The sequence below is a fragment of the Coregonus clupeaformis genome, chromosome 26, assembly GCF_020615455.1.
Source record: "Coregonus clupeaformis isolate EN_2021a chromosome 26, ASM2061545v1, whole genome shotgun sequence".
Taxonomy (NCBI): domain Eukaryota; kingdom Metazoa; phylum Chordata; class Actinopteri; order Salmoniformes; family Salmonidae; genus Coregonus; species Coregonus clupeaformis.
Window position 1 is genome coordinate 495,836 of NC_059217.1, and position 24,203 is coordinate 520,038.

The 24,203-nt window shown below is 43.5% G+C and overlaps 1 protein-coding gene across 1 annotated transcript in view; it reads left to right on the top strand.

Moving 5' to 3' along the window:
- LOC121540492 (beta-1,4-galactosyltransferase 6) overlaps nucleotides 1-22,922 on the top strand; it is a 41,098-nt gene extending 18,176 nt beyond the window's left edge. The window contains exons 3-9 of the mRNA XM_041849408.2: nucleotides 5,189-5,302; nucleotides 7,949-8,073; nucleotides 8,323-8,439; nucleotides 18,201-18,388; nucleotides 19,282-19,404; nucleotides 19,516-19,617; nucleotides 22,090-22,922. Coding sequence (XP_041705342.1) covers nucleotides 5,189-5,302; nucleotides 7,949-8,073; nucleotides 8,323-8,439; nucleotides 18,201-18,388; nucleotides 19,282-19,404; nucleotides 19,516-19,617; nucleotides 22,090-22,237 — 917 coding nt within the window. The 3' untranslated portion in view covers nucleotides 22,238-22,922. The remainder of the gene's footprint in view (nucleotides 1-5,188; nucleotides 5,303-7,948; nucleotides 8,074-8,322; nucleotides 8,440-18,200; nucleotides 18,389-19,281; nucleotides 19,405-19,515; nucleotides 19,618-22,089) is intronic.
- Nucleotides 22,923-24,203: the final 1,281 nt, after the last annotated feature.

A 24,203-nucleotide genomic window follows, 5' to 3' on the forward strand; every position in this document is an offset into this window, starting at 1 on the left:
AAATGGAAGAAGTTTGGAACTACCAAGACTCTTACTAGAGCTGGCCGCCTGGCCAATCTGAGCAATCGGGGGAGAAGGGCCTTGGTCAGGTAGGTGACCAAGAACCCAATGGTCACTCTGGCAGAGCTCCAGAGTTCCTCTGTGGAGATGGGAGAACCTTCCAGAAGGACAACCATCTTTGCAGCACTCCACCAATCAAGCCTTTACGGTAGAGTGGCCAGACGGAAGTCATTCCTCAGTAAAATGGCACATGACAGCCCGCTTGGAGTTTGCCAAAAGTCACCTAAAGACTTTCAGACCGTGAGACCTTGTCTGATGAAACCAAGATTCAACTCTTTGGCCTGAATGCCAAGTGTCAAGTCTGGAGGAAACCTGGCACCATCCCTACGGTGAAGCATGGTGGTGGCAGAATCATGCTGTGGGGGTGTTTTTCAGTGGCAGGGACTGGGAGACTAGTCAGGATCGAGGCAAAGATTAACAGAGCAAAGTACAGAGAGATCCTTGAGGAAAACCTGCTCTAGAGCGCTCAGGACCTCAGACTGGGGCAAAGGTTCATCTTCCTACAGGACAACGACCCTAAGCACATAGCTGAATGTCCTTGAGTAGCCCATCCAGAGCCCGGACTTGAACCCGATCTAACATCTCTGGAGAGACCTGAAAATAGCTGTGCAGCAACGCTCCCCATCGAACCTGACAGAGCGAGAGGATCTGCAGAGAAGAATGGGAGAAACTCCCCAAATACAGGTGTGCCAAGCTTGTAGCGTCATACCCAAGAAGACTCGAGCCTGTAATTGCTGCCAAAGGTGCTTCAACAAAGTACTGAGTAAAGGGTCTGAATACTTATGTAAATGTTTTATATATATTTGTTTTATTAACCTGTTTTTGCTTTATCAATATGGGGTATTGTGCGCAGATTGATGAGAGAAAAAAACAAGAATTTAATACATTTTAGAATAAGGCTGTAACGTAACAAAATGTGGAAAAAGTCAATGAGTCTGAATACTTTCCGAAGGCACTCTATAAGTTAATTCGTCCAAATACTTAGGGCCCTCCTGAATTATTGGCACCCTAGGTAAATATGAACAAAAAAGGCTGTGATTTTTTATTTTATTGATTATCAGCTTGATCTTACACTCAAATATGTTATGATTCTAACTTTTGAGTAAAAATTGTTCAAAAATAATAGTCATCAAGAAATTAAAAAAATCAAGAACATGCGTCTCACATTTGCTGGCACCCCTAGAAATTCTACTGAAAAAAATCTGTATATTCCGATTTATGATTTTACCTGTTAAAGTTCATCTGAGTTTTTGGGAACTCTTAAGTGGTCATCCATTACTTCCTGTTTCACTGGGGTATAAATATGAGGTGACACACAGGCTAAACTCCCTTAGTCATCCATCAACATGGGAAAGGCCAGAGAACACACACATGAAATGAGACAATGTTGTTGACCTTCACAAGTCAGGCAATGGCTATAAAAAGATAGCTACGTGCCTGAAAATACCCATCTCCACTATTAGGGCAATAATTAAGAAATGTAAAACAAATGGAGCTGTGATGAACTTGCCTGGAAGAGGACGCAAGTGTATTTTGCCTCCACACACAGTGAGAAGGATGGTTCAAGTAGCAAAAAAATCTCCAAGAATTACAGTTGGAGAATTGCAGAAGTTAGTTACATCTTGGGGTCTCCAAAACTACAATTAGACCTCACCTCCATGCCAACAAGTTATTTGGATGCCAGAAGAAAGCCTCTGCTGTCACCAAACCACAAATGTAAGTACCTGGAGTTTGCTAAATGTCATTGGAACTTTGATTGGAATCAGGTTCTATTGTCTGAGACTAAAATATATATTTTTGGCAACAAACACCAGAGGTGGGTTTGGCGTAAAAAAGAGCCATGGTCATGCAGAAAATAACCTAATCCCCACTGTGAAGAATGGTTCTGGATTTGTGATGTTGTGGGGCTGTTTTATTTCCAAAGGCCCTGGGAACCTTGTTAGGAGTACACCACATCAGTCACTGGCTTCATCAATAAGTGCATCGATGACGTCGTCCCCACAGTGACTGTACGTACATACCCCAACCAGAAGCCATGGATTGCAGGCAACATCCGCACTGAGCTAAAGGGTAGAGCTGCCGCTTTCAAGGAGTGGGACTCTAACCCGGAAGCTTATAAGAAATCCCGCTATGCCCTCTGAACCATCAAACAGGCAAAGCGTCAATACAGGACTAAGATCGAATCGTACTACACCGGCTCCGAAGCTCGTCGGATGTGGCAGGGCTTGCAAACTATTACAGACTACAAAAGGAAGCACAGCCGCGAGCTGCCCAGTGACACAAGCCTACCAGACGAGCTAAATTACTTCTATGCTCGCTTCGAGGCAAGTAACACTGAAACATGCATGAGAGCATCAGCTGTTCCGGACGACTGTGTGTACTCCAAGCATGCGCTGACCAACTGGCAAGTGTCTTCACTGACATTTCCAACCTCTCACTGTTTGAGTCTGTAGTACCAACATGTTTCAAGCAGACGACCATAGTCCCTGTGCCCAAGAACACTATGGTAACCTGCCTAAATGACTACCGACCCATAGCACTCACGTCTGTAGCCATGAAGTCCTTTTGAAAGGCTGGTCTTGGCTCACATTAACGCCATTATCCCAGAAACCCTAGACACACTACATTTGCATACCGCCCCAACAGATCCACAGATGATGCAATCTCTATTGCGCTCCACACTGCCCTTTCACACCTGGACAAAAGGAACACCTATGTGAGAATGCTATTTATTGACTACAGCTCAGCGTTCAACACCATAATGCCCTCAAAGCTCCTCACTAAGCTAAGGACCCTGGGACTAAACACCTCCCTCTGCAACTGTATCCTGGACTTCCTGACGGGCCGCCCCCAGGTGGTAATGGTAGGGAACAACACATCTGCCACGCTGATCCTCAACACGGGGCCCCCTTAGGGGTGCTATCTCAGTCCCCTCCTGTACTCCCTGTTCACTCATGACTGCATGTCTAGGCACGACTCCAACACCATCATTAAGTTTGCTGATGACAGAACAGTGGTAGGCCTGATCACCGACAACGACGAGACAGCCTGTTGGGAGGAGGTCAGAGACCTGGCCGTGTGGAGCCAGGACAACAACCTCTCCCTCAACGTGATCAAGACAAAGGAGATGATTGTGGACTACAGGAAAAAGAAGAGGACTGAGCACACCCCCATTCTCATTGATGGGGCTGTAGTGGAGCAGCTTGAGAGCTTGGTGTCCACATCACCAACAAACTAACATGGTCCAAGCACACCAAGACCGTCGTGAAGAGGGCATGACAAAACCTATTCCCCCTAAGGAGACTGAAAATATTTGGCATGGGTCCTCAGATCCTCAAAAGGTTCTACAGCTGCACCATCAAGAGCATCCTGACTGGTTGCATCACTGCCTGGTATGGGAACTGCTCGACCTCCGACTGCAAGGCACTACAGAGGGTAGTGCTTATGGCCCAGTACATCACTGGGGCTAAGGTTCCTTCCATCCAGGACTTCTATACCAGGCGGTGTCAGAGGAAGGCCCTAAAAATGGTCAGACTCCAGCCGCCCTAGTCATAGACTGTTCTCTCTGCTACTGCATGGCAAGCGGTACCGGAGCGCCATGTCTAGGTCCAAGAGGCTTCTAAACAGCTTCTACCCCCAAGCCATAAGACTCCTGTACATCTAATCAAATGGCTACCCAGACTATTTGCATTGCCTCCCCTCTTTTATGCTGCTGCTACTCTGTTTATTATCTATGCATAGTCACTTTATTAACTGTACCTACATGTACATATTACCTCGACTAACCGGTGCCTCCGCACATTGACCCGGTGCCCCCCTGTATATAGCCTCGCTATTGTTGGTTTTACTGCTGCTCTTTTAATTATTTGGTACTTTTATTTCGTATTATTTTATTTTGTATTTTTTGTGTCTTTTTGTATTTATTTTTTCAAAAAAAAAATTGTATTCTTTCTTAAAACTCCATTGTTGGTTAAGGGTTTGTAAGTAAGCATTTCCCTGTAAGGTCTACACCTGTTGTATTCGGCGCATGTGACAAATACAATTTGATTTGATCATGGACTCCATCAATTACCATGAGATTTTAGGCCAAAACCTGTCTGCTTCTGCCAGGAGGCTAAAACTGGGTCGTCGTTGGATCTTCCAGGAGGACAACGATCCAAAGCATACCTCCAAATCCACACAAATGGTTCACTGACCATAGAATCAAACTTTTGCAATGGCCATCCCAGTCCCCTGACCTAAACCCCATTGAAAACCTGTGGGGTGAGCTGAAGAGGAGAGTCCACAAGTGAGGACCAAGGACTCTGAAGGATCTGGAGAGTTTCTGTATGGAGGAATGGTCTCAAATCTCTTCCTATGTGTTCTCCCACCTCATCAAACATTATAGGAGATGACTCAGAGCTGTTGGCAAAGGGAGGGTGCACAAAGTACTAAATGCAGGGGTGCCAATAATTGTGATATTTTACATTTTAAAAAGTGTTGCAAGCGCCATGCTCCAACAACTGAGCCACACGGAACCATGCATGTTTTCGAATATAAAATGTGTTTCTTGATGACTATCTTTGAACAATTTTAACAAAATTAAAGGTTAGATTCATGACATTTTTTCACAGCCTTTTTTGTTCATATTTACCTAGGGTGCAAATAATTCAGTAGGGCACTGTATGACACCTTCAAATGGGGGGACTAGATACATAAAGCGCTTTCATTTAAAAACTTTAAAACAGATGTATCAAAATGTGGCATTATGTACTGTCGCCTTATAAAACATTTGTATAGCCAAATTAAAAGTTGTCGCTTCACTGTCCAAATAAATATGTAGGAGAGTGTATAAATGACCTCTCAATCTTCCCCCTTTTAGGTAGTTAAGAGAGAGAGGGATCTTGCTGATTAATATGTAGTGTAGGGGAGTAGGCAGTGCTTCAACCAATATGAGACGAGGGGCAGCCAAAAATCACAAGAACGACCCTCACTCTAGCTCCAATAGAGCTCATGTTGGTTGAAATAGTCTACTCCCCTCCACTACCTATAATCAGCATTATCCATCTCTAAGTTACCTAAAAGGGAGAATATAGAAAGGTAATTTATACAATCAATCAAAAAATAAATGTCTTGTTTGTTCCTGTAGATTACCCAGATGGCATTAACTCCAGTGAATACATGGCCCAGCCAACCTCATACCTCCCTGAGAACTTCACATATGCCCAGAACCTCCCCTGCCCAGAACGCTTACCTTCTATGAGTAAGTAACCAGAACGCTTGCCTTCTATGAGTAAGTAACCAGAACGCTTGCCTTCTATGAGTAAGTAACCAGAACACTTGCCTTCTATGAGTAAGTAACCAGAACGCTTGCCTTCAAACCATCAATTTGCCTACTGAGAGAGTATTTTACCACTGGGTTTTCAAACACAGAGGCACAACATCATGATACGGGAACTCGACAGACCAGACCGGGGTTTGGCAAGTCGCTGGGAGGAGTGAAAAATGTGTCCTTTTCTCCAAATCTAAAGACAACATAGATTCAAGCCAATGTCTTAAGTAGCTGAATCTGTCATTACTACAACCTTGTGAAAGTGACAAACGGACATGAATTTTTGTCAAAAACAACTTTATATCTAAGGAGTGCCTTCTGATTTAACGGCCTGCACATGCGCAGTTCTGCTCGACACGACCATTAGTCCCGATGACATGTTTCTGCGCCTGAGCTGTGCTAGCTAACATCGTGATCAGAGATTTCTATTGGAGAATCAGTTTCTGCTTATCTTCATACTGTACTATGATCAGGTCATGTAACTCTCATGAGATAAGCTACTCTTGGCTGTCTCTTTGTGCTTCCTCTTTCTCTTACTATTTCTCAATCTCTCGCTCCTCATTCTGTCACACTGCCTCTCCCTCTAGGATGTGTGTGGCTTATCATGCCGGTTAGATCTACATATGCACTTTGGTTACAGTTAAACGTATTGCATTACCAATTGTCGCCTCTGTGCTATCAATGAAATCTGAAGACAAATGGTAGGAGAGTTCCATGACACATCCAGTACATTCAGAAAGTATTCAGATCCCTTGACTCCCAATCTACATACAATAATCCATATGATGAAGCAAAAACAGGTTTTTAGAAATGTTTGCAAATGTATTATAAATAAAAACACTGAAATATCTCTTCCTAGAGCTTATGTGATTACAGCCTCAAGTCTTCTTTGGTATGATGCTACAAGCTTGGCACACCTGTATTTGGGGAGTTTCTCCCATTCTTCTTTGCAGATCCTCTCAAGCTCTGTCAGGTTGGATGGGGATCGTCGCTGCACAGGTATTTTCAGGTCTCTCCAGAGATGTTTCATTGGGTTCACGTCTGGGCTCTGGCTGGGCCATTCAAGGACATTCAGAGACTTGTCCCGAAGCCACTCCTGCATTGTCTTGGCTATGTGCTTAGGGTCATTGTCCTGTTGGAAGGTGAACCTTCGCCCCAGTCTGAGGTCCTGAACGCTCTGGAACAGGTTTTCCTCAAGGATCTCTCTGTACTTTGCTCCGTTCATCATTCCCTCGATCCTGACTAGTCTCCCAGTCCCTGCTGCTGAAAAACATCCCCACAGCATGATGCTACCACCCATGCTTCACCGTAGGGATGGTGCCAGGTTTCCTCCAGACGTGACGCTTGGCATTCAGGTTAAAGAGTTCAATCTTGGACTCATCAGACCAGAGAATCTTGTTTTTCATGGTCTGAGAGTCCTTTAGGTGCCTTTTGGCAAACTCCAAGTGGGCTGTCGTGCCATTTTACTGAGAAGTGGCTTTCGTCTGGCCACTCTATCATTAAGGCCTGATTGGTGGACTGCTGCAGAGATGGTTGTCCTTCTGGAAGGTTCTCCCATCTCCACAGAGGAACTCTGGAGCTCTGCCAGAGTGACCATTGTAGTGACCAAGTGGAGAAATATCTCAAGGATGATCAATGGAAACAGGATTCACCTGAGCTCAATTTTGAGTCTCATAGCAAAGGGTCTGAATGCTTATTTAAATAAGGGATCTGTTCTTTTTTTTTTTTTTTATACATTTGCAAAAATGTCTAAAAACCTGTTTTCTCTTTGTCATTATGGGGTATTGTGTGTAGATTGATGAGGAAAAATTGTTATTTAAGGCTGTAACGTAACAAACTGTGGAAAAAGGGAAGGGGTGTGAATACTTTCCGAATGCATTCTATATACACCCCCCCTCTGTCCAGTGCTTAGGCCTCGTAATTTGCTTTTAGTTGAATTTGACTTTAATCAAATTTGGTTTACAACGACATGGTCGGGTCTATTTCAGCTCTAGCACTACGACTGTGTTCATCATGACAATTCATCAATGCGTGATATCTTTTTTCTACCCGCATGGATTGAAAACCCATGATTACTGACAGTATGACATAAGGCTAATTTATAGTTGCAAATGTGACATTTAGTGCCTTCTCTGTAGGCTATGTCCTTCTATTCCCCATAACTGACGTTTGTAAAACAGGTGTGTGTGTATTGTGGGTTCTCAGAGGGTCCTATGGATGTGAATATGACTAAGCAGTCCCTCCAGGATTTTGCAATTCTACGCTCAACTTTCTTTGGCAAAACAACAATTCCCCCCCATATTACACAAATTGGACATATCACTGCACTGTTTCAGCATAAAACAGTTAAATCAAAGCAATATTACCACATAAAATGGTTCAATCAAGCCACATGTCAACAAACCTTTTTCTGCGTCAGCACATAGGCCAAATGTCAGAATTGCCACAGAAAAATCCAACATTTTTGCCCGCAACAAAAATAAAAGAGAAAAAACGTAGTGAAATCCTGGAGGGACTGATTAAGATCCCACAGTGTGTGTGTGTTTGTTTACTGAAGGTTTATGTGTATGTTCTCAGAGGGTCCGATGGATGTCAATATGACTGAGATCCCTATGGAGGAGATTGATCTGAAGTTCTCTAAGTATCTGGATGTTCACTTTGGAGGACACTGGAAACCCAAGGACTGTAAACCACGCTGGAAGGTATGACTGTTGACATGGATGACTGACGAAATGTGTGTGCTTGTGTGTTTCAGTTATTTTACTACTGTTAGATAATGAAATTGAACTGTAGCCATATTTGTATACACCTGTGTCTTCTATTAGAAGCATATGATGTTCTACTTTATTCTGGTTCTGTCTGCCCTGCTCCCTCTGTATTAGATGCACATGAGCGTATACATGCTGTGGGTGTGTCTGACTCTCCTCTCCTCTGTCCTGCTCCCTGTGTAGGTGGCTATCCTGATCCCCTTCCGTAACCGCCACGAGCACCTTCCCATCCTGTTCCAGCACCTCACCCCAATGCTGCAGAGACAGCGACTGCAGTTTGCATATTACGTCGTCGAGCAGGTAACACAGCTTTTAAACACGTCTGTAAACAAGTTCTGTTATTATTGCACAGATTTAGTCTCCCTTCTTTCTATTCAGCCTCTACTTTGTCAACTCTGCCACCCACTGGTGAGAAATGTAGAATCTATGATGTAGATAGTTTAGCTCACAACGTTGCTCTCTCTTCGACCTCCCCTCTCTCTCCCCTTCTCCTTCTTTCTTTCTGCCTCCCTCCATCCATCACTCTCTTTCTCTCTCCCTTCTCAGTTTGTGACCCAGTCAGTGTTAATTTTGGCACTCTTTTAAAATTTTTTTTTATTTAGTTTAGTCTTAGTCACATTTTTGTTATTTGAATAATGATTTAGTCTAGTTATTGTCAAAATGATGAAAACAGTGGGCCATTGTCATCAACTAAATGGCCTTTTATTTTAGTCACATTTTAGTCATCAATTTCTTTATTGCCTCATTAACCAATAGTAACCATAAATCACTGACTTTGATGTCCTACCAACATATTTTTCGGCATAACATCCTATCGCATGATTCTCTTCCCAAAATCCAAATTGGCAGAAGAACACATTGCTCTGCAGCAGATTTAAAATTACACCCCTTGACAATTCTCCAGACTTCTCCAGACACTGGTTCCACTAACTTTTTAAGTTGGTGGCACCAGCCCATGATTTGGTCGCACAAATGTTTTTCCCACGGCGTCACACTATATATATATATATACATACATACATACATACATACATACATACATACATACATACAGTTGGGAAAAAAAGTATTTAGTCAGCCACCAATTGTGCAAGTTCTCCCACTTAAAAAGATGAGAGAGGCCTGTAATTTTCATCATAGGTACACGTCAACTATGACAGACAAATTGAGGAAAAAAAATCCAGAAAATCATATTGTAGGATTTTTAATGAATTTATTTGCTCCTCTGTCCTCCACTCGTTACCTGTATTAATGGGACCTGTTTGAACTTGTTATCAGTATAAAAGACACCTGTCCACAACCTCAAACAGTCACACTCCAAACTCCACTATGGCCAAGACCAAAGAGCTGTCAAAGGACACCAGAAACAAAATTGTAGACCTGCACCAGGCTGGGAAGACTGAATCTGCAATAGGTAAGCAGCTTGGTTTGAAGAAATCAACTGTGGGAGCAATTATTAGGAAATGGAAGACATACAAGACCACTGATAATCTCCCTCGATCTGGCGCTCCACGCAAGATCTCACCCCGTGGGGTCAAAATGATCACAAGAAAGGTGGGCAAAAATCTCAGAACCACACGGGGGGACCTAGTGAATGACCTGCAGAGAGCTGGGACCAAAGTAACCAAAGTAAAGCCTACCATCAGTAACACACTACGCCGCCAGGGACTCAAATCCTGCAGTGCCAGACGTGTCCCCCTGCTTAAGCCAGTACATGTCCAGGCCCGTCTGAAGTTTGCTAGAGTGCATTTGGATGATCCAGAAGAGGATTGGGAGAATGTCATATGGTCAGATGAAACCAAAATAGAACTTTTTGGTAAAAACTCAACTCGTCGTGTTTGGAGGACAAAGAATGCTGAGTTGCATCCAAAGAACACCATAACTACTGTGAAGCATGGGGGTGGAAACATCATGCTTTGGGGCTGTTTTTCTGCAAAGGGACCAGGACGACTGATCCGTGTAAAGGAAGGAAAGAATGAATGGGGCCATGTATCGTGAGAATTTGAGTGAAAACCTCCTTCCATCAGCAAGGGCATTGAAGATGAAACGTGGCTGGGTCTTTCAGCATGACAATGATCCCAAACACACCGCCCGGGCAACGAAGGAGTGGCTTCGTAAGAAGCATTTCAAGGTCCTGGAGTGCCCTAGCCCGTGTCCAGATCTCAACCCCATAGAAAATCTTTGGAGGGAGTTGAAAGTCCGTGTTGCCCAGCGACAGCCCCAAAACATCACTGCTCTAGAGGAGATCTGCATGGAGGAATGGGCCAAAATACCAGCAACCGTGTGTGAAAACCTTGTGAAGACTTACAGAAAATGTTTGACCTGTGTCATTGCCAACAAAGGGTATATAACAAAGTATTGAGAAACTTTTGTTATTGACCAAATACTTATTTTCCACCATAATTTGCAAATAAATTCATTAAAAATCCTACAATGTGATTTTCTGGATTTTTTTTTTCTCATTTTGTCTGTCATAGTTGACGTGTACCTATGATGAAAATTACAGGCCTCTCTCATCTTTTTAAGTGGGAGAACTTGCACAATTGGTGGCTGACTAAATACTTTTTTTCCCCACTGTATATATACTGCTCAAAAAAATAAAGGGAACACTTAAACAACACATCCTAGATCTGAATGAATGAATTAATCTTATGAATTACTTTTTTATTTACATAGTTGAATGTGCTGACAACAAAATCACACAAAAATTATCAATGGAAATCAAATGTATCAACCCATGGAGGTCTGGATTTGGAGTCACGCTCAAAATTAAAGTGGAAAACCACACTACAGGCTGATCCAACTTTGATGTAATGTCCTTAAAACAAGTCAAAATGAGGCTCAGTAGTGTGTGTGGCCTCCACGTGCCTGTACGACCTCCCTACAACGCCTGGGCATGCTCATGATGAGGTGGCGGATGGTCTCCTGAGGGATCTCCTCCCAGACCTGAACTAAAGCATCCGCCAACTCCTGGACAGTCTGTGGTGCAACGTGGCGTTGGTGGATGGAGCGAGACATGATGTCCCAGATGTGCTCAATTGGATTCAGGTCTGGGGAACAGGCAGGCCAGTCCATAGCATCAATGACTTCCTCTTGCAGGAACTGCTGACACACTCCAGCCACATGAGGTCTAGCATTGTCTTGCATTAGGAGGAACCCAGGGCCAACTGCACCAGTATATGGTCTCACAAGGGGTCTGAGGATCTCATCTCGGTACCTAATGGCAGTCAGGCTACCTCTGGCGAGCACATGGAGGGCTGTGCGGCCCCCCAAAGAAATGCCACCCCACACCATGACTGACCCACCGCCAAACCGGTCATGCTGGAGGATGTTGCAGGCAGCAGAACGTTCTCCACGGCGTCTCCAGACTGTGTCACATCTGTCACATGTGCTCAGTGTGAACCTGCATTCATCTGTGAAGAGCACAGGGCGCCAGTGGCGAATTTGCCAATCTTGGTGTTCTCTGGCAAATGCCAAACGTCTTGCACGGTGTTGGGCTGTAAGCACAACCCCCACCTGTGGACGTCGGGCCCTCATACCACCCTCATGGAGTCTGTTTCTGACCGTTTGAGCAGACACATGCACATTTGTGGCCTGCTGGAGGTCATTTTGCAGGGCTCTGGCAGTACTCCTCCTGCTCCTCCTTGCACAAAGGCGGAGGTAGCGGTCCTGCTGCTGGGTTGTTGCCCTCCTACGTCTCCTGATGTACTGCCCTGTCTCCTGGTAGCGCCTCCATGCTCTGGACACTACGCTGACAGACACAGCAAACCTTCTTGCCACAGCTCGCATTGATGTGCCATCCTGGATGAGCTGCACTACCTGAGCCACTTGTGTGGGTTGTAGACTCCGTCTCATGCTACCACTAGAGTGAAAGCACCGCCAGCATTCAAAAGTGACCAAAACATCAACCAGGAAGCATCTGCAGAACCACTTCTTTATTGGGGGTGTCTTGCAAATTGCCTATAATTTCCATCTGTTGTCTATTCCATTTGCACAACAGCATGTGAAATTTATTGTCAATCAGTGTTGCTTCCTAAGTGGACAGTTTGATTTCACAGAAGTGTGATTGACTTGGAGTTACAATGTGTTGTTTAAGTGTTCCCTTAATTTTTTCGAGCAGTGTGTATATATGTATATATATATACACAGTGGGGAGAACAAGTATTTGATACACTGCTGATTTTGCAGGTTTTCCTACTTACAAAGCATGTAGAGGTCTGTAATTTTTATCATAGGTACACTTCAACTGTGAGAAACGGAATCTAAAACAAAAATCCAGAAAATCACATTGTATGATTTTTTAAGTAATTAATTTGCATTTTATTGCATGACATAAGTATTTGATACATCAGAAAAGCAGAACTTAATATTTGGTACAGAAACCTTTGTTTGCAATTACAGAGATCATACGTTTCCTGTAGGTCTTGACCAGGTTTGCACACACTGCAGCAGGGATTTTGGCCCACTCTTCCATACAGACCTTCTCCAGATCCTTCAGGTTTCGGGGCTGTCGCTGGGCAATACGGACTTTCAGCTCCCTCCAAAGATTTTCTATTGGGTTCAGGTCTGGAGACTGGCTAGGCCACTCCAGGACCTTGAGATGCTTCTTACGGAGCCACTCCTTAGTTGCCCTGGCTGTGTGTTTCGGGTCGTTGGAAGACCCAGCCACGACCCATCTTCAATGCTCTTACTGAGGGAAGGAGGTTGTTGGCCAAGATCTCGCGATACATGGCCTCATCCATCCTCCCCTCAATCCTACTCATCCTTCTTCTTCCTCCAAACACGGCGAGTGGAGTTTAGACCAAAAAGCTCTATTTTTGTCTCATCAGACCACATGACCTTCTCCCATTCCTCCTCAGGATCATCCAGATGGTCATTGGCAAACTTCAGACGGGCCTGGACATGCGCTGGCTTGAGCAGGGGGACCTTGCGTGCGCTGCAGGATTTTAATCCATGACTGCGTAGTGTGTTACTAATGGTTTTCTTTGAGACTGTGGTCCCAGCTCTCTTCAGGTCATTGACCAGGTCCTGCCGTGTAGTTCTGGGCTGATCCCTCACCTTCCTCATGATCATTGATGCCCCACGAGGTGAGATCTTGCATGGAGCTCCAGACCGAGGGTGATTGACCGTCATCTTGAACTTCTTCCATTTTCTAATAATTGCGCCAACAGTTGTTGCCTTCTCACCAAGCTGCTTGCCTATTGTCCTGTAGCCCATCCCAGCCTTGTGCAGGTCTACAATTTTATCCCTGATGTCCTTACACAGCTCTCTGGTCTTGGCCATTGTGGAGAGGTTGGAGTCTGTTTGATTGAGTGCGTGGACAGGTGTCTTTTATACAGGTAACGAGTTCAAACAGGTGCAGTTAATACAGGTAATGAGTGGAGAACAGGAGGGCTTCTTAAAGAAAAACTAACAGGTCTGTGAGAGCCGGAATTCTTACTGGTTGGTAGGTGATCAAATACTTATGTCATGCAATAAAATGCAAATGAATTACTTAAATCATACAATGTGATTTTCTGGATTTTTGTTTTAGATTCCGTCTCTCACAGTTGAAGTGTACCTATGATAAAAATTACAGACCTCTACATGCTTTGTAAGTAGGAAAATCGGCAGTGTATCAAATACTTGTTCTCCCCACTGTATATACACACACTACCGTTCAAAAGTTTGGGGTCACTTAGAAATGTCCTTGTTTTCGAAAGAAAAGCACATTTGTTGTCCATTAAAATAACATCAAACTGATCAGAAATACAGTGTAGACATTGTTAATGTTGTAAATGGCTATTGTAGCTGGAAACGGCAGATTTTTAATGGAGTATCTACATAGGCATACAGAGGCCCATTATCAGCAACCATCAGTCCTGTGTTCCAATGGCACGTTGTGTTTGCTAATCCAAGTTTATAATTTTAAAAGGGTAATTGATCGTTAGAAAACCCTTTTGCAATTATGTTAGCACAGCTGAAAACTGTTTTGCTGATTTTTAAAGAAGCAATAAAACTGGCCTTCTTGAGACTAGTTGAGTATCTGGAGCATCAGCAATTTTGGGTTCAATTACAGGCACAAAATGGCCAGAAACAATTAACTTTCTTATGAAACTCGTCAGTCTATTGTTGTTCTGCGATATGAAGGCTATTCCATGCCAGAAATTGCCAAGAAACTGAAGATCTCGTACAACGCTGTGTACTACTCCCTTCACAGGACAGCGCAAACTGTCTCTAACCAGAATAGAAAGAGAAGTGGGAGGCCCCGGTGCACAACTGCGCAAGAGGACAAATACATTAGTGTCTAGTTTGAGAAACAGACGCCTCACAGGTCCTCAACTGGCAGCTTCATTAAATAGTACCCGCAAATCACCAGTCTCAACGTCAACAGTGAAGAGGCGACTCCAGGATGCTGATCTTCTAGGCAGAGTTGCAAAGAAAAAGTCATATCTCAGACTGGCCAATAAAAATAAAAGATTAAGATGGGCAAAAGAACATAGACACTGGACAGAGGAAGATTGGAAAAGTGTTATGGCCAGACGAATCAACGTTTGAGGTGTTCGGATCACAAAGAACAACATTTGTGAGATGCAGACCAAATAAAAAGATGCTGGAGGAGTGCTTGATGCCATCTGTCAAGCATGGTGGAGGCAATGTGATGGTCTGGGGGTGCTTTGGTGGTGGTAAAGTGGGAGATTTGTACAGGGTAAAAGATATCTTGAAGAAGGAAGGCCATCACTCCATTTTGCAACGCCATGCCATACCCTGTGGACAGCGCTTGATTGGAGCCAGTTTCCTCCTACAACAGGATAATGACCCAAAGCACAGCTCCAAACTATGCAAGAACTATTTAGGGAAGAAGCAGTCAGCTGGTATTCTGTCTATAATGGAGTGGCCAGCACAGTCACCGGATCTCAACCCTATTGAGCTGTTGTGGGAGCAGCTTGACCGTATGGTACGTAAGAAGTGCCCATCAACCCAATCCAACTTGTGGGAGGTGCTTCAGGAAGCATGGGGTGAAATCTCTTCAGATTACCTCAACAAATTGACAACTAGAATGCCAAAGGTCTGCAAGGCTGTAATTGCTGCAAATGGAGGATTCTTTGATGAAAGCAAAGTTTGAAGGACACAATTGTTATTTCAATTAAAAATCATTATTTCTAACCTTGTCAATGACTACATTTCCTATGCATTTTGCTATATTTCGTATTCAAACTCATTTCATGTATGTTTTCATGGAAAACAAGGACACTTCTAAGTGACCCCAAACTTTTGAACGGTAGTTTGTGTGTGTGTGTATATATGTATATACACACAGTACCAGTCAAAAGTTTGGACACACCTACTCATTCAAGGGTTTTTCTTTATTTTGACTCTTTTCTACATTTTAGAATAATTGTAAAACTATTAATAACACATATGGAAACATGTAGTAACCAAAAAAGTGTTAAACAAATGAAAATATATTTTAGATTCTTCAAAGTAGCCACCCTTGCCTTGATGACAGCTTTGCACACTCTTGGCATTCTCTCAACCAGCTTCACCTCGAATGCTTTGCCAACAGTTTTGAAGGAGTTCCCACATATGCTGAGCACTTGTTGGCTGCTTTTCCTTCACTCTGCATTCCAACTCATCCCAAACCATCTCAACTCATGTCTCCCGAGTGGCGCAGTGGTCTAAGGCACTGCATCACAGTGCTAGCTGTGCCACTAGAGATCCTGGTTCGAATCCAGGCTCTGTCGTAGCCGGCCGTGACCGGGAGACCCATGGGGCGGCGCACAATTGGCCCAGCGTCGTCCAGGGTAGGGGAGGGAATGGCCGGCAGGGATGTAGCTCAGTTGGTAGAGCATGGCGTTTGCAACGCCAGGGTTGTGGGTTCGATTCCCACGGTGGGGCCAGTATGAAAAATAAATAAACCCCCCCCCAAAAAATGTATGCACTCACTAACTGTAAGTCGCTCTGGATAAGAGCGTCTGCTAAATGACTAAAATGTAAATGTAAAATGTAAATGTAATTGGGTTGACTTTGGTTGATTGTGGACCAGGTCGTCTGATGCAGCACTCCATCACTCTCCTTCTTGGTAAAATAGCCCTTACACAGCCTGGAGGTGTGTTGGGTCATTGTCCTGTTGAAAAACAAATCATATTCTGAGGCTGGTAACTCTAATGAACTTATCCTCTGCAGCAGAGGTAACTCTGGGACTTCCATTCCTGTGGAGCCAGTTTCATCATAGCGCTTGATGGTTTTTGTGACTGCACTTGAAGAAACTTTAAAAGTTATTAAAATGTTCCGTATTGACTGACCTTCATATCTTAAAGTAATGATGGACTGTAATTTCTCTTTGCTTATTTGAGCTGTTCTTGCCATAATATGGACTTGGTCTTTTACCAAATAGGGTTATCTTCTGTATACCACCCCTACCTTGTCACAACACAACTGATTGGCTCAAATGCAAATGAACTTTTAACAAGGCACCTGTTAATTGAAATGCATTCCAGGTGACTACCTCGTGAAGCTGGTTGAGAGGATGCCAAGAGTGTACAAAGCTGTCAAAGGCAACGAGTCGGGAGTTTACATACACCTTAGCCAAATATATTTAAACTCAGTTTTTCACAATTCCTGACATTTAATCCTAGTAACAATTCCCTATCTTAGGTCAGTTAAGATCACCACTTTATTTTAAGAATGTGAAATGTCAGAATAATAGTAGAGAGAATGACCTATTCATCTAACAGTACATTTAATATCCTAAAAAAAATTCTGCTGTAGCCAGCTACCCTATGCACTCGCAATAGCAATGCATGCTTCGTATCTTAAAGCCATATCAAATATATGGATTGTAAAATAGTTGCTATTGAGCTCAATATTAAGAGATGACAAATAAAAAATTATACCCACAGAAAGCTGAGAACAACAGTAGTTGCTTCCAAAGCTATGTATTTCCAGCAATTGGATTTTGAGATGTTATGAAGACTTCTTTTTATCTTTCCCGGAGTGCACATCAAGTGGCTCGCTCATCACAGCGAAACAGACCCTAACGAAACAGGCCCAGGGGCTGGGCATACACTGTCATTAAAGGAATCATGAGGATAATGCACTTTTACTGTTTGAACAAATCATGATTTTAGCAGCCAAAAATGTGAAGTTTTGAAACTTAGTAGTGAGGTGACCTTGTAATGAATGTTCAGCTCGCACTGATGCGATCAATAAAAAATGTAACTCTCACAGCCAAGTCAAATGGTCGCAAAATGTGACTGAATGGTTGCAGTCTGGAGCCCTGCCCCTTGACATGATATAGCTATATTCTAATCAAAGTTCTCTCATCGGTAGTGGTCTGATAGGTTGCAGCAAACTAATTAGCTAGCATTATTTATCTCTTATTACCTGAGCGTATATATTGGAATGATGCGCTTTCTGATGTCTCTTGAAGTTGGTAGTATTTTTCCCCGTCAGATTGTAGGTGCAAACACTCTCTTCTCCCATGGAAACGTTGCATTCGGTCTTGTTTGAATCGACATGATAAGTAAAGTGGCTCCAAACATCGACCCCTTTTCTACCGGGAGCTTGTACCATAAGGAGAGTAGCCATGGCATGTGCCTTATTTGCATCAATGATTTGTTTGCAGCCAGATTGGAGAACGGTTGCCGGGTAGAGAGGTGACTCGTGAATGACCTGGGCATGATATTTATTTTCTACCGCATTGCAACATTGCGATCAGAAATCCTTACAATTCTGCTAATGTCATGCATGCTTTTGATTGGACCAAACGAAGAACACTGAAAAGCTCTCAATCTCTCCAAAAACTCTTGTACAGTCCACTTACTAGTCAGATTTTAGTCACAGAGAGAGTCTCATTTTCGTCAACCGAAGTGAAAAATCAGTTTTGTTTAGTTATAGTTTTTTCTGGGTCTATTTAGTCAGTTATGGGCTTGTCAATTGCCACTGAAAAATAGGTGTTTGACAAATATTTCCGTTACTATTTTTGTTGACAAAATGTGACACTGGACCAGCCCTTCAATAGGGCCATGTTGTTTAACATGGTTTAGGGTTAGTCTAACTCTTCTCTCTCCCTCCATCAGTCTGGTACCCAGCCGTTCAACAGAGCAATGTTGTTTAACGTGGGTTTCCTGGAAGCCATGAAGGATCTGGACTGGGACTGTCTGGTGTTCCACGATGTCGACCACATCCCAGAGAACGACCGTAACTACTACGGCTGTGGTCAGATGCCTCGCCACTTCGCAGCCAAACTGGACAAGTACATGTACCTGTAAGTCATGGCTTAAATCAGTCCGGAATTGGCGAAAAATTGCAAAATGCTATTTTTCAGCAAATATCCTACAATTCTATATATTTCTCCATGTAGCTTAGAGAACATTTTGCAGCGTGAAAGCAGATTTCCTGCAATTCTGAGCATTTTGTCATGGCTAATTTTGTATTCTAATGCTCAAACATTATAAAAAATAAAATAAATGGGACCCTGATGGCGAGTGCACCATCAGTAATCCAGCCATGCCAAACATACTCCTAAATTCATTGTTTTTAGAAGTTTTCATTCTCCCTGAATGTCTTGCTTTTATTTTGGTGATTTCTAGTTCTCAACGATTATTTAAAAAATATATATGTCAATTATTTTTTCTACATACTTTAGTCATACTTTAGTCATTTAAGTTTACACTTAGTGTTTTTCCAATCCAGAAAATGTATTTCTAAAAATTATAATAATAATCATTATTATTCATTTTTTGGTGTGGCGGCAACAATTCAGCAGCGGCGGTGCGCTGCTGCTAAATGAATACAGGGGAAACACTGTGGTCCTGGAGTAAGGCTTAAGTTATGAACAGATTTTCCCCTCTGGTTATGTGTGTCTCTTCTAAATTTGCAGACTGTATGGTAAATTGTCTGAAAACATAATTGTGGGTCTGTGTGTCTGTGTGTTGTATCACAGACAGACTTGTTCTTTGTTACCTGGTTGCTTTCCTGTGATACTGACTGGTAAGGTCTCTCTCTTTCTTTTTCCTTTCTGTCGTTTCGTTCAAAACTCAATCTTTCCCCAGGCCAAGCTAGGCTATGTTGTCTGTTCTCTGTCCGTGTTGAATGTGTGGTGCGCGTGTTACAAGTGTGTGTCCCGTGTGTGTGTAACGCTGTGTGTGTTGTCCACAGACTACCCTATAGTGAGTTCTTTGGGGGCGTGAGTGGACTCACAGTGGAACAGTTCCGCAAGATTAACGGCTTTCCCAATGCATTCTGGGGCTGGGGAGGAGAGGACGATGACCTTTGGAACAGGTCTGTTAGTGTGTGTCTGCGTGCGTGCGCCTGTGTGTGTTTGAGAGAGACAAATCTGTTATCTGATTGGGTAACTTAATGAAAGGCTTTGTTTGTCCCTCTCTCTCATAGAGTGCACTATGCTGGTCTGAACATCACAAGGCCGGAGGGAGAAATGGGTAAATACAAGTCCATCCCACACCACCACCGGGGAGAGGTGCAGTTCCTGGGCAGGTTAGTACATGCATGCTAGCAGTGCATAGCAGGCACCGTCACCATGTCAAAGAATGTTTACCTAACGTTAACTCAAACATCACATTAGCTTAACTCTGTCAATGCAGCGTTGCTCCAGGAAGTCCTTGTTATATGTGGTATTCATGAGAATACACTACATGACCAAAAGTATGTGGACACCTGCTAGTCGAACATCTCATTCCAAAATCACGGGCATTAATATGGAGTTGGTCCCCCGTTTGCTGCTATAACAGCCTCCACTCTTCTAGGAAGGCTTTCCACTAGATGTTGGAACATTGCTGCAGGGACTTGCTTCCATTCAGCCACAAGAGCATTAGTGAGTTTGGGCACTGATGTTGGGTGATTAGGCCTGGCTCGCAGTCGGCGTTCCAATTCATTCCAAAGGTGTTCGATGGGGTTGAGGTCAGTGCTCTGTGCAGGCCAGTCAAGTTCTTCCACACCGATCTCGACAAACCATTTCTGTATGGACCTCACTTTGTGCACGGGGGCATTGTCATGCTGGAACAGGAAAGGGCCTTCCCCAAACTGTTGCCACAAAGTTGGAATCACAGAATCGTTTAGAATGTCATTGTATGCTGTAGGGTTAAGATTTCCCTTCACTGGAACTAAAGGGCCTAGCCCAAACCATGAAAAACAGCCCCAGACCATTATTCCTCCTCCACCAAACTTTACAGTTGGCACTATGCATTCGGGCAGGTAGCGTTCTCCTGACATCCGCCAAACCCAGATTAGTCCGTCGGACTGCCAGATGGTGAAGAGTGATTCATCACTCCAGAGAACGCGTTTCCACTGCTCCAGAGTCCAATGGCGGCCAGCTTTACACCACTCCAGCCGACGCTTGGCATTGCGCATGGTGATCTTAGGCTTGTGTGCGGCTGCTCTGCCATGGAAACCCATTTCATGAAGCTCCCTACAAACAGTTATTGTGCTGACATTGCTTCCCGAGGCAGCTAGGAACTTGGTAGTGAGTGTTGCAACCGAGGACAGATTAATTTTACACGCTTCAGCACTCGGCGGTCCCGTTCTGTGAGCTTGTGTGGCCTACAACTTCGCGGCTGAGCCGTTGTTGCTCCTAGACATTTCCACTTTACAATAACAGCACTTGCAATTGACCGGGGAAGTTCTAGCAGGGCAAAAATTGGAAATTACTTGTTGGAAAGGTGGCATCCTATGACTGTGCCATGTTGAAAGTCACTGAACTCTTGAGTAAGGCCATTCTACTGCCAATGTTTGTCAATGGAGATTGCATGGCTGTGTGCTCGATTTTATACCCCTGTAAGCAACGGGTGTGGCTGAAATAGCCAAATCCACACATTTTAAGGGGTGTCCACATACCTTTGTATATATGGTGTACCTAAAACAGTCCCTTGCTTTAAAAATCTCAAGGGAGTGATCGCTGTTAATCCTACTACTTGAGTGCAGCTGTTCCTCATCTCTATCGCCCTTTGCTGGCAGGAGTAAGTAACTGCATTTATATTTTATTTCAGTACTATCAACCTTTCCCTGTATCCAGCCATCCAGACTTTCTGATGTTTTACTTCACATTTTATGTACTAAAAGTAGTGCACTATATAGGGAATTGAATGTACCCCAGGTACTGAAATATTCATCTGTTTAATTTGTATTAATTTTATTTATTTATCTCAACACAATTTTGTGTTCACTGTAGGCTTGGTGCAACCACAGAGCTATGATTGTTAGAATAAGAGTTGCTTACCTTCCAGGCCTAGTGTCAGTTGTTTTGTGTTTGTGTTTGCTGTGCAAGCATTGAGTTAACTCCCTATTCGTTGGCCAAGTCCCTTTCGCCCTGTTGACAGTCATAAGTCCCTTTTTAACATAACAGTCACCCAGGTCTCATCCTCATACAGTCCCCAGAGTAACTCTGCACTAGAGGGCTATGAGGGAAACCTTCAGCATGGTAGAGAGTTCAGATGCAGGGAAAGAGGGACAGAGGAGGAGAGAGGGCAGAAGAGAGTTTCTCTCTTTGGGTTAGGGTTTTCCTTCTGCAACTAGAGTACAAGCTCCTCCAGATAGCTTTAATGCTAATGAATCAGCTTACACTAACTAAAGGATCCCCCTGGTTTCATTATGCAAAAGCTAACTATGGATCTCCCTAATGTCATTAGCATTAATGCTAACTAAGGATCCCTGTGGTGGTGTGTAGAATTGGATTCATTACTGTCAATGCTAACTGCTAACTAGGCTAATCCCCTTTCCTCTCCTCTCACTGTGACTCCAGGTATAATAGCTAACTGCTAGCTTATCCTCCTCTCCCTGTGACTGCACCTGAAATGGCACCCTGTTTCCTACACAGTTACCTACTTTTGATCAGGGCCCCTAGGGAATAAATATTTATACGTAGTGAATAGGGGGCCATTTCGAGCTGTGACTGCCGGTATAAATGCTAACTGCTAGCTAATCCTCCTTCCCCTTCCTTTCCTCTCTCTGCAGGTACAAGCTGCTGAGGTATTCCAAAGAGAGGCAGCACCTGGATGGTCTGAACAACCTCAACTACACCCCTGAGATCTCCCTGAGCTCCCTGTATAAGAACATCACCGTGGACCTGCACCCCGATCAGGCCCCCATCGCAGACTACTGAACTCTGACCCCCTCCCTACGGCCCCACCTGACCCCTTAAACCCTTCACACCCCCTCACGCATCAAACGGGACCCCAAAGCTGGCCAAAGGGGGGGGGTCAGAGGCACACAAAAATATGAAAGAGGAAGGGGCATATAGGGTCTGTTTAATCGAACAATTGATTGTGTATGTTTCTGTGAATGTTGTGTGTGTGCTTGCAAGGATGTGTGTGTCTGACATGTTTGTGTGTGTGTGTCACTGCATGTCAATGTGTTCATGCTGGCTTTAGCTACTAAGCTACTTCACATCAACACTTCATAATACAGTATGAGGAGGGAGGGGCAGCATTCGTTTTCACATCTGATGTTTACTGCAAAGCCTTAAAGTGTCAGGCTCAGCCTCAGAACCACGGCTCTCTGGCTGCCTCCCACATGGTACCCTATTCCCTATAGGACTGGGAATTGCCAAGGACCTCACGATATGATATTGTCCCGATACTTAGGTGCCGATACGATATGTATTGCTATTTGATACTGCGATTTTATTGCCATTTGACGTTCCAAACATATTGCTCACTATATACTGAGTGTACAAAACATTAGGACCACCTTCATAATATTGAATTGGACCCCCTTTTACCCTCAGAACGGCCTCAATTCATCGGGGCATGGACTCTAAAAGGTGTCGAAAGCGTTCCACAGGGATGCTGGCCCATGTTGACGCCAATGCTGCCCACAATCAAGTTGGCTGGATGTCCTTTGGGTGGTGGACCATTCTTGATACACATGGGGAACTGTTGAGCGTGAAAAACACAGTATCATTGCAGTGACACACTCAAACCAGGGTGCCTGGCACCTACTACTATACCCCGTTCAAAGGCACTTAAATATTTTGTCTTGCCCATGCACCCTCTGAATGGCACACATACACAATCCATGTCTCAGTTGTCTTAAGGCTTAAAAAATCCTTCTTTAATATGTCTCCTCTCTTCAGCTATACTGATTGGAGGGGATTTAACAAGTGACATCAATAAGGGATCATATCTTTCACCTGTATTCACCTGGTCATTCTGTCATGGAAAGAGCAGGTGTTCCTAATGTTTTGTACACTGTCTATGTCTGCTGCGGAGACGAGAGAGCATGAGAAGATGAGTTTTGATCAATCAGGGAAATAAGTGCTAAAAACATTTTGGATCACTATTTAAAAAGATGGAGAACAAGCTATAGGATGAAAAATACCGTAGTTTTGGCACAGGTACAGCCAACTAGCGCTAGCTAACGCTACCTACAGTAACAAACAAAAAATAAACAAAGTTATATATATTTTTTTATTTTACAAATCGATACGTAGAGTCATGATATCGTCCAAAAATAATATTGCGATATGAAACTCGATTTTTGTTTTTCCCCCAGTCACTAATTCCCTATATAGTGCACTACTTTCTTAGGGCTCTGGTCAAAAGTAGGGTAGTATATAGGGAATAGGGTGCCATTTGGGACTCAGCCTTTATCTCACAGCTCCGCTCAGCAGCTCAGCACAGCTTTCACTTCTAACGTCTCCGTATTATCACCTTTATAAGCCAACAGACATTTTTTGTCTCCATGTTATATAATTTTTTACACATATCGTTCATTTTTTAAAGATGAAACATATTCTTTAAAGAGGAGAAAATTGCCGACTTATTTGTTTATTGTGATGTACATTTTCTGATATGATCTATTTTCTTAGTATTTATTTTTTCATTTTTTAACGGATGTTTTAGATCACTCGATCCTATTTCTCTGTGTGTCACATGAGCGTTTTGCTTTCTTTGCTGCACTGCCCACACGCATGATGCACAGAACACATGTAAATACTGGCCACTTAAAAGCTTGAGCACAGAACACGTATGTACATATTTGGCCTTTTAAACGCTCAGAGCCTGTTAGTTATTATTCCAGTGGATTTGAATTTTGTTTTGGCAGCTACCTTCTTCCTGAGGACTTAA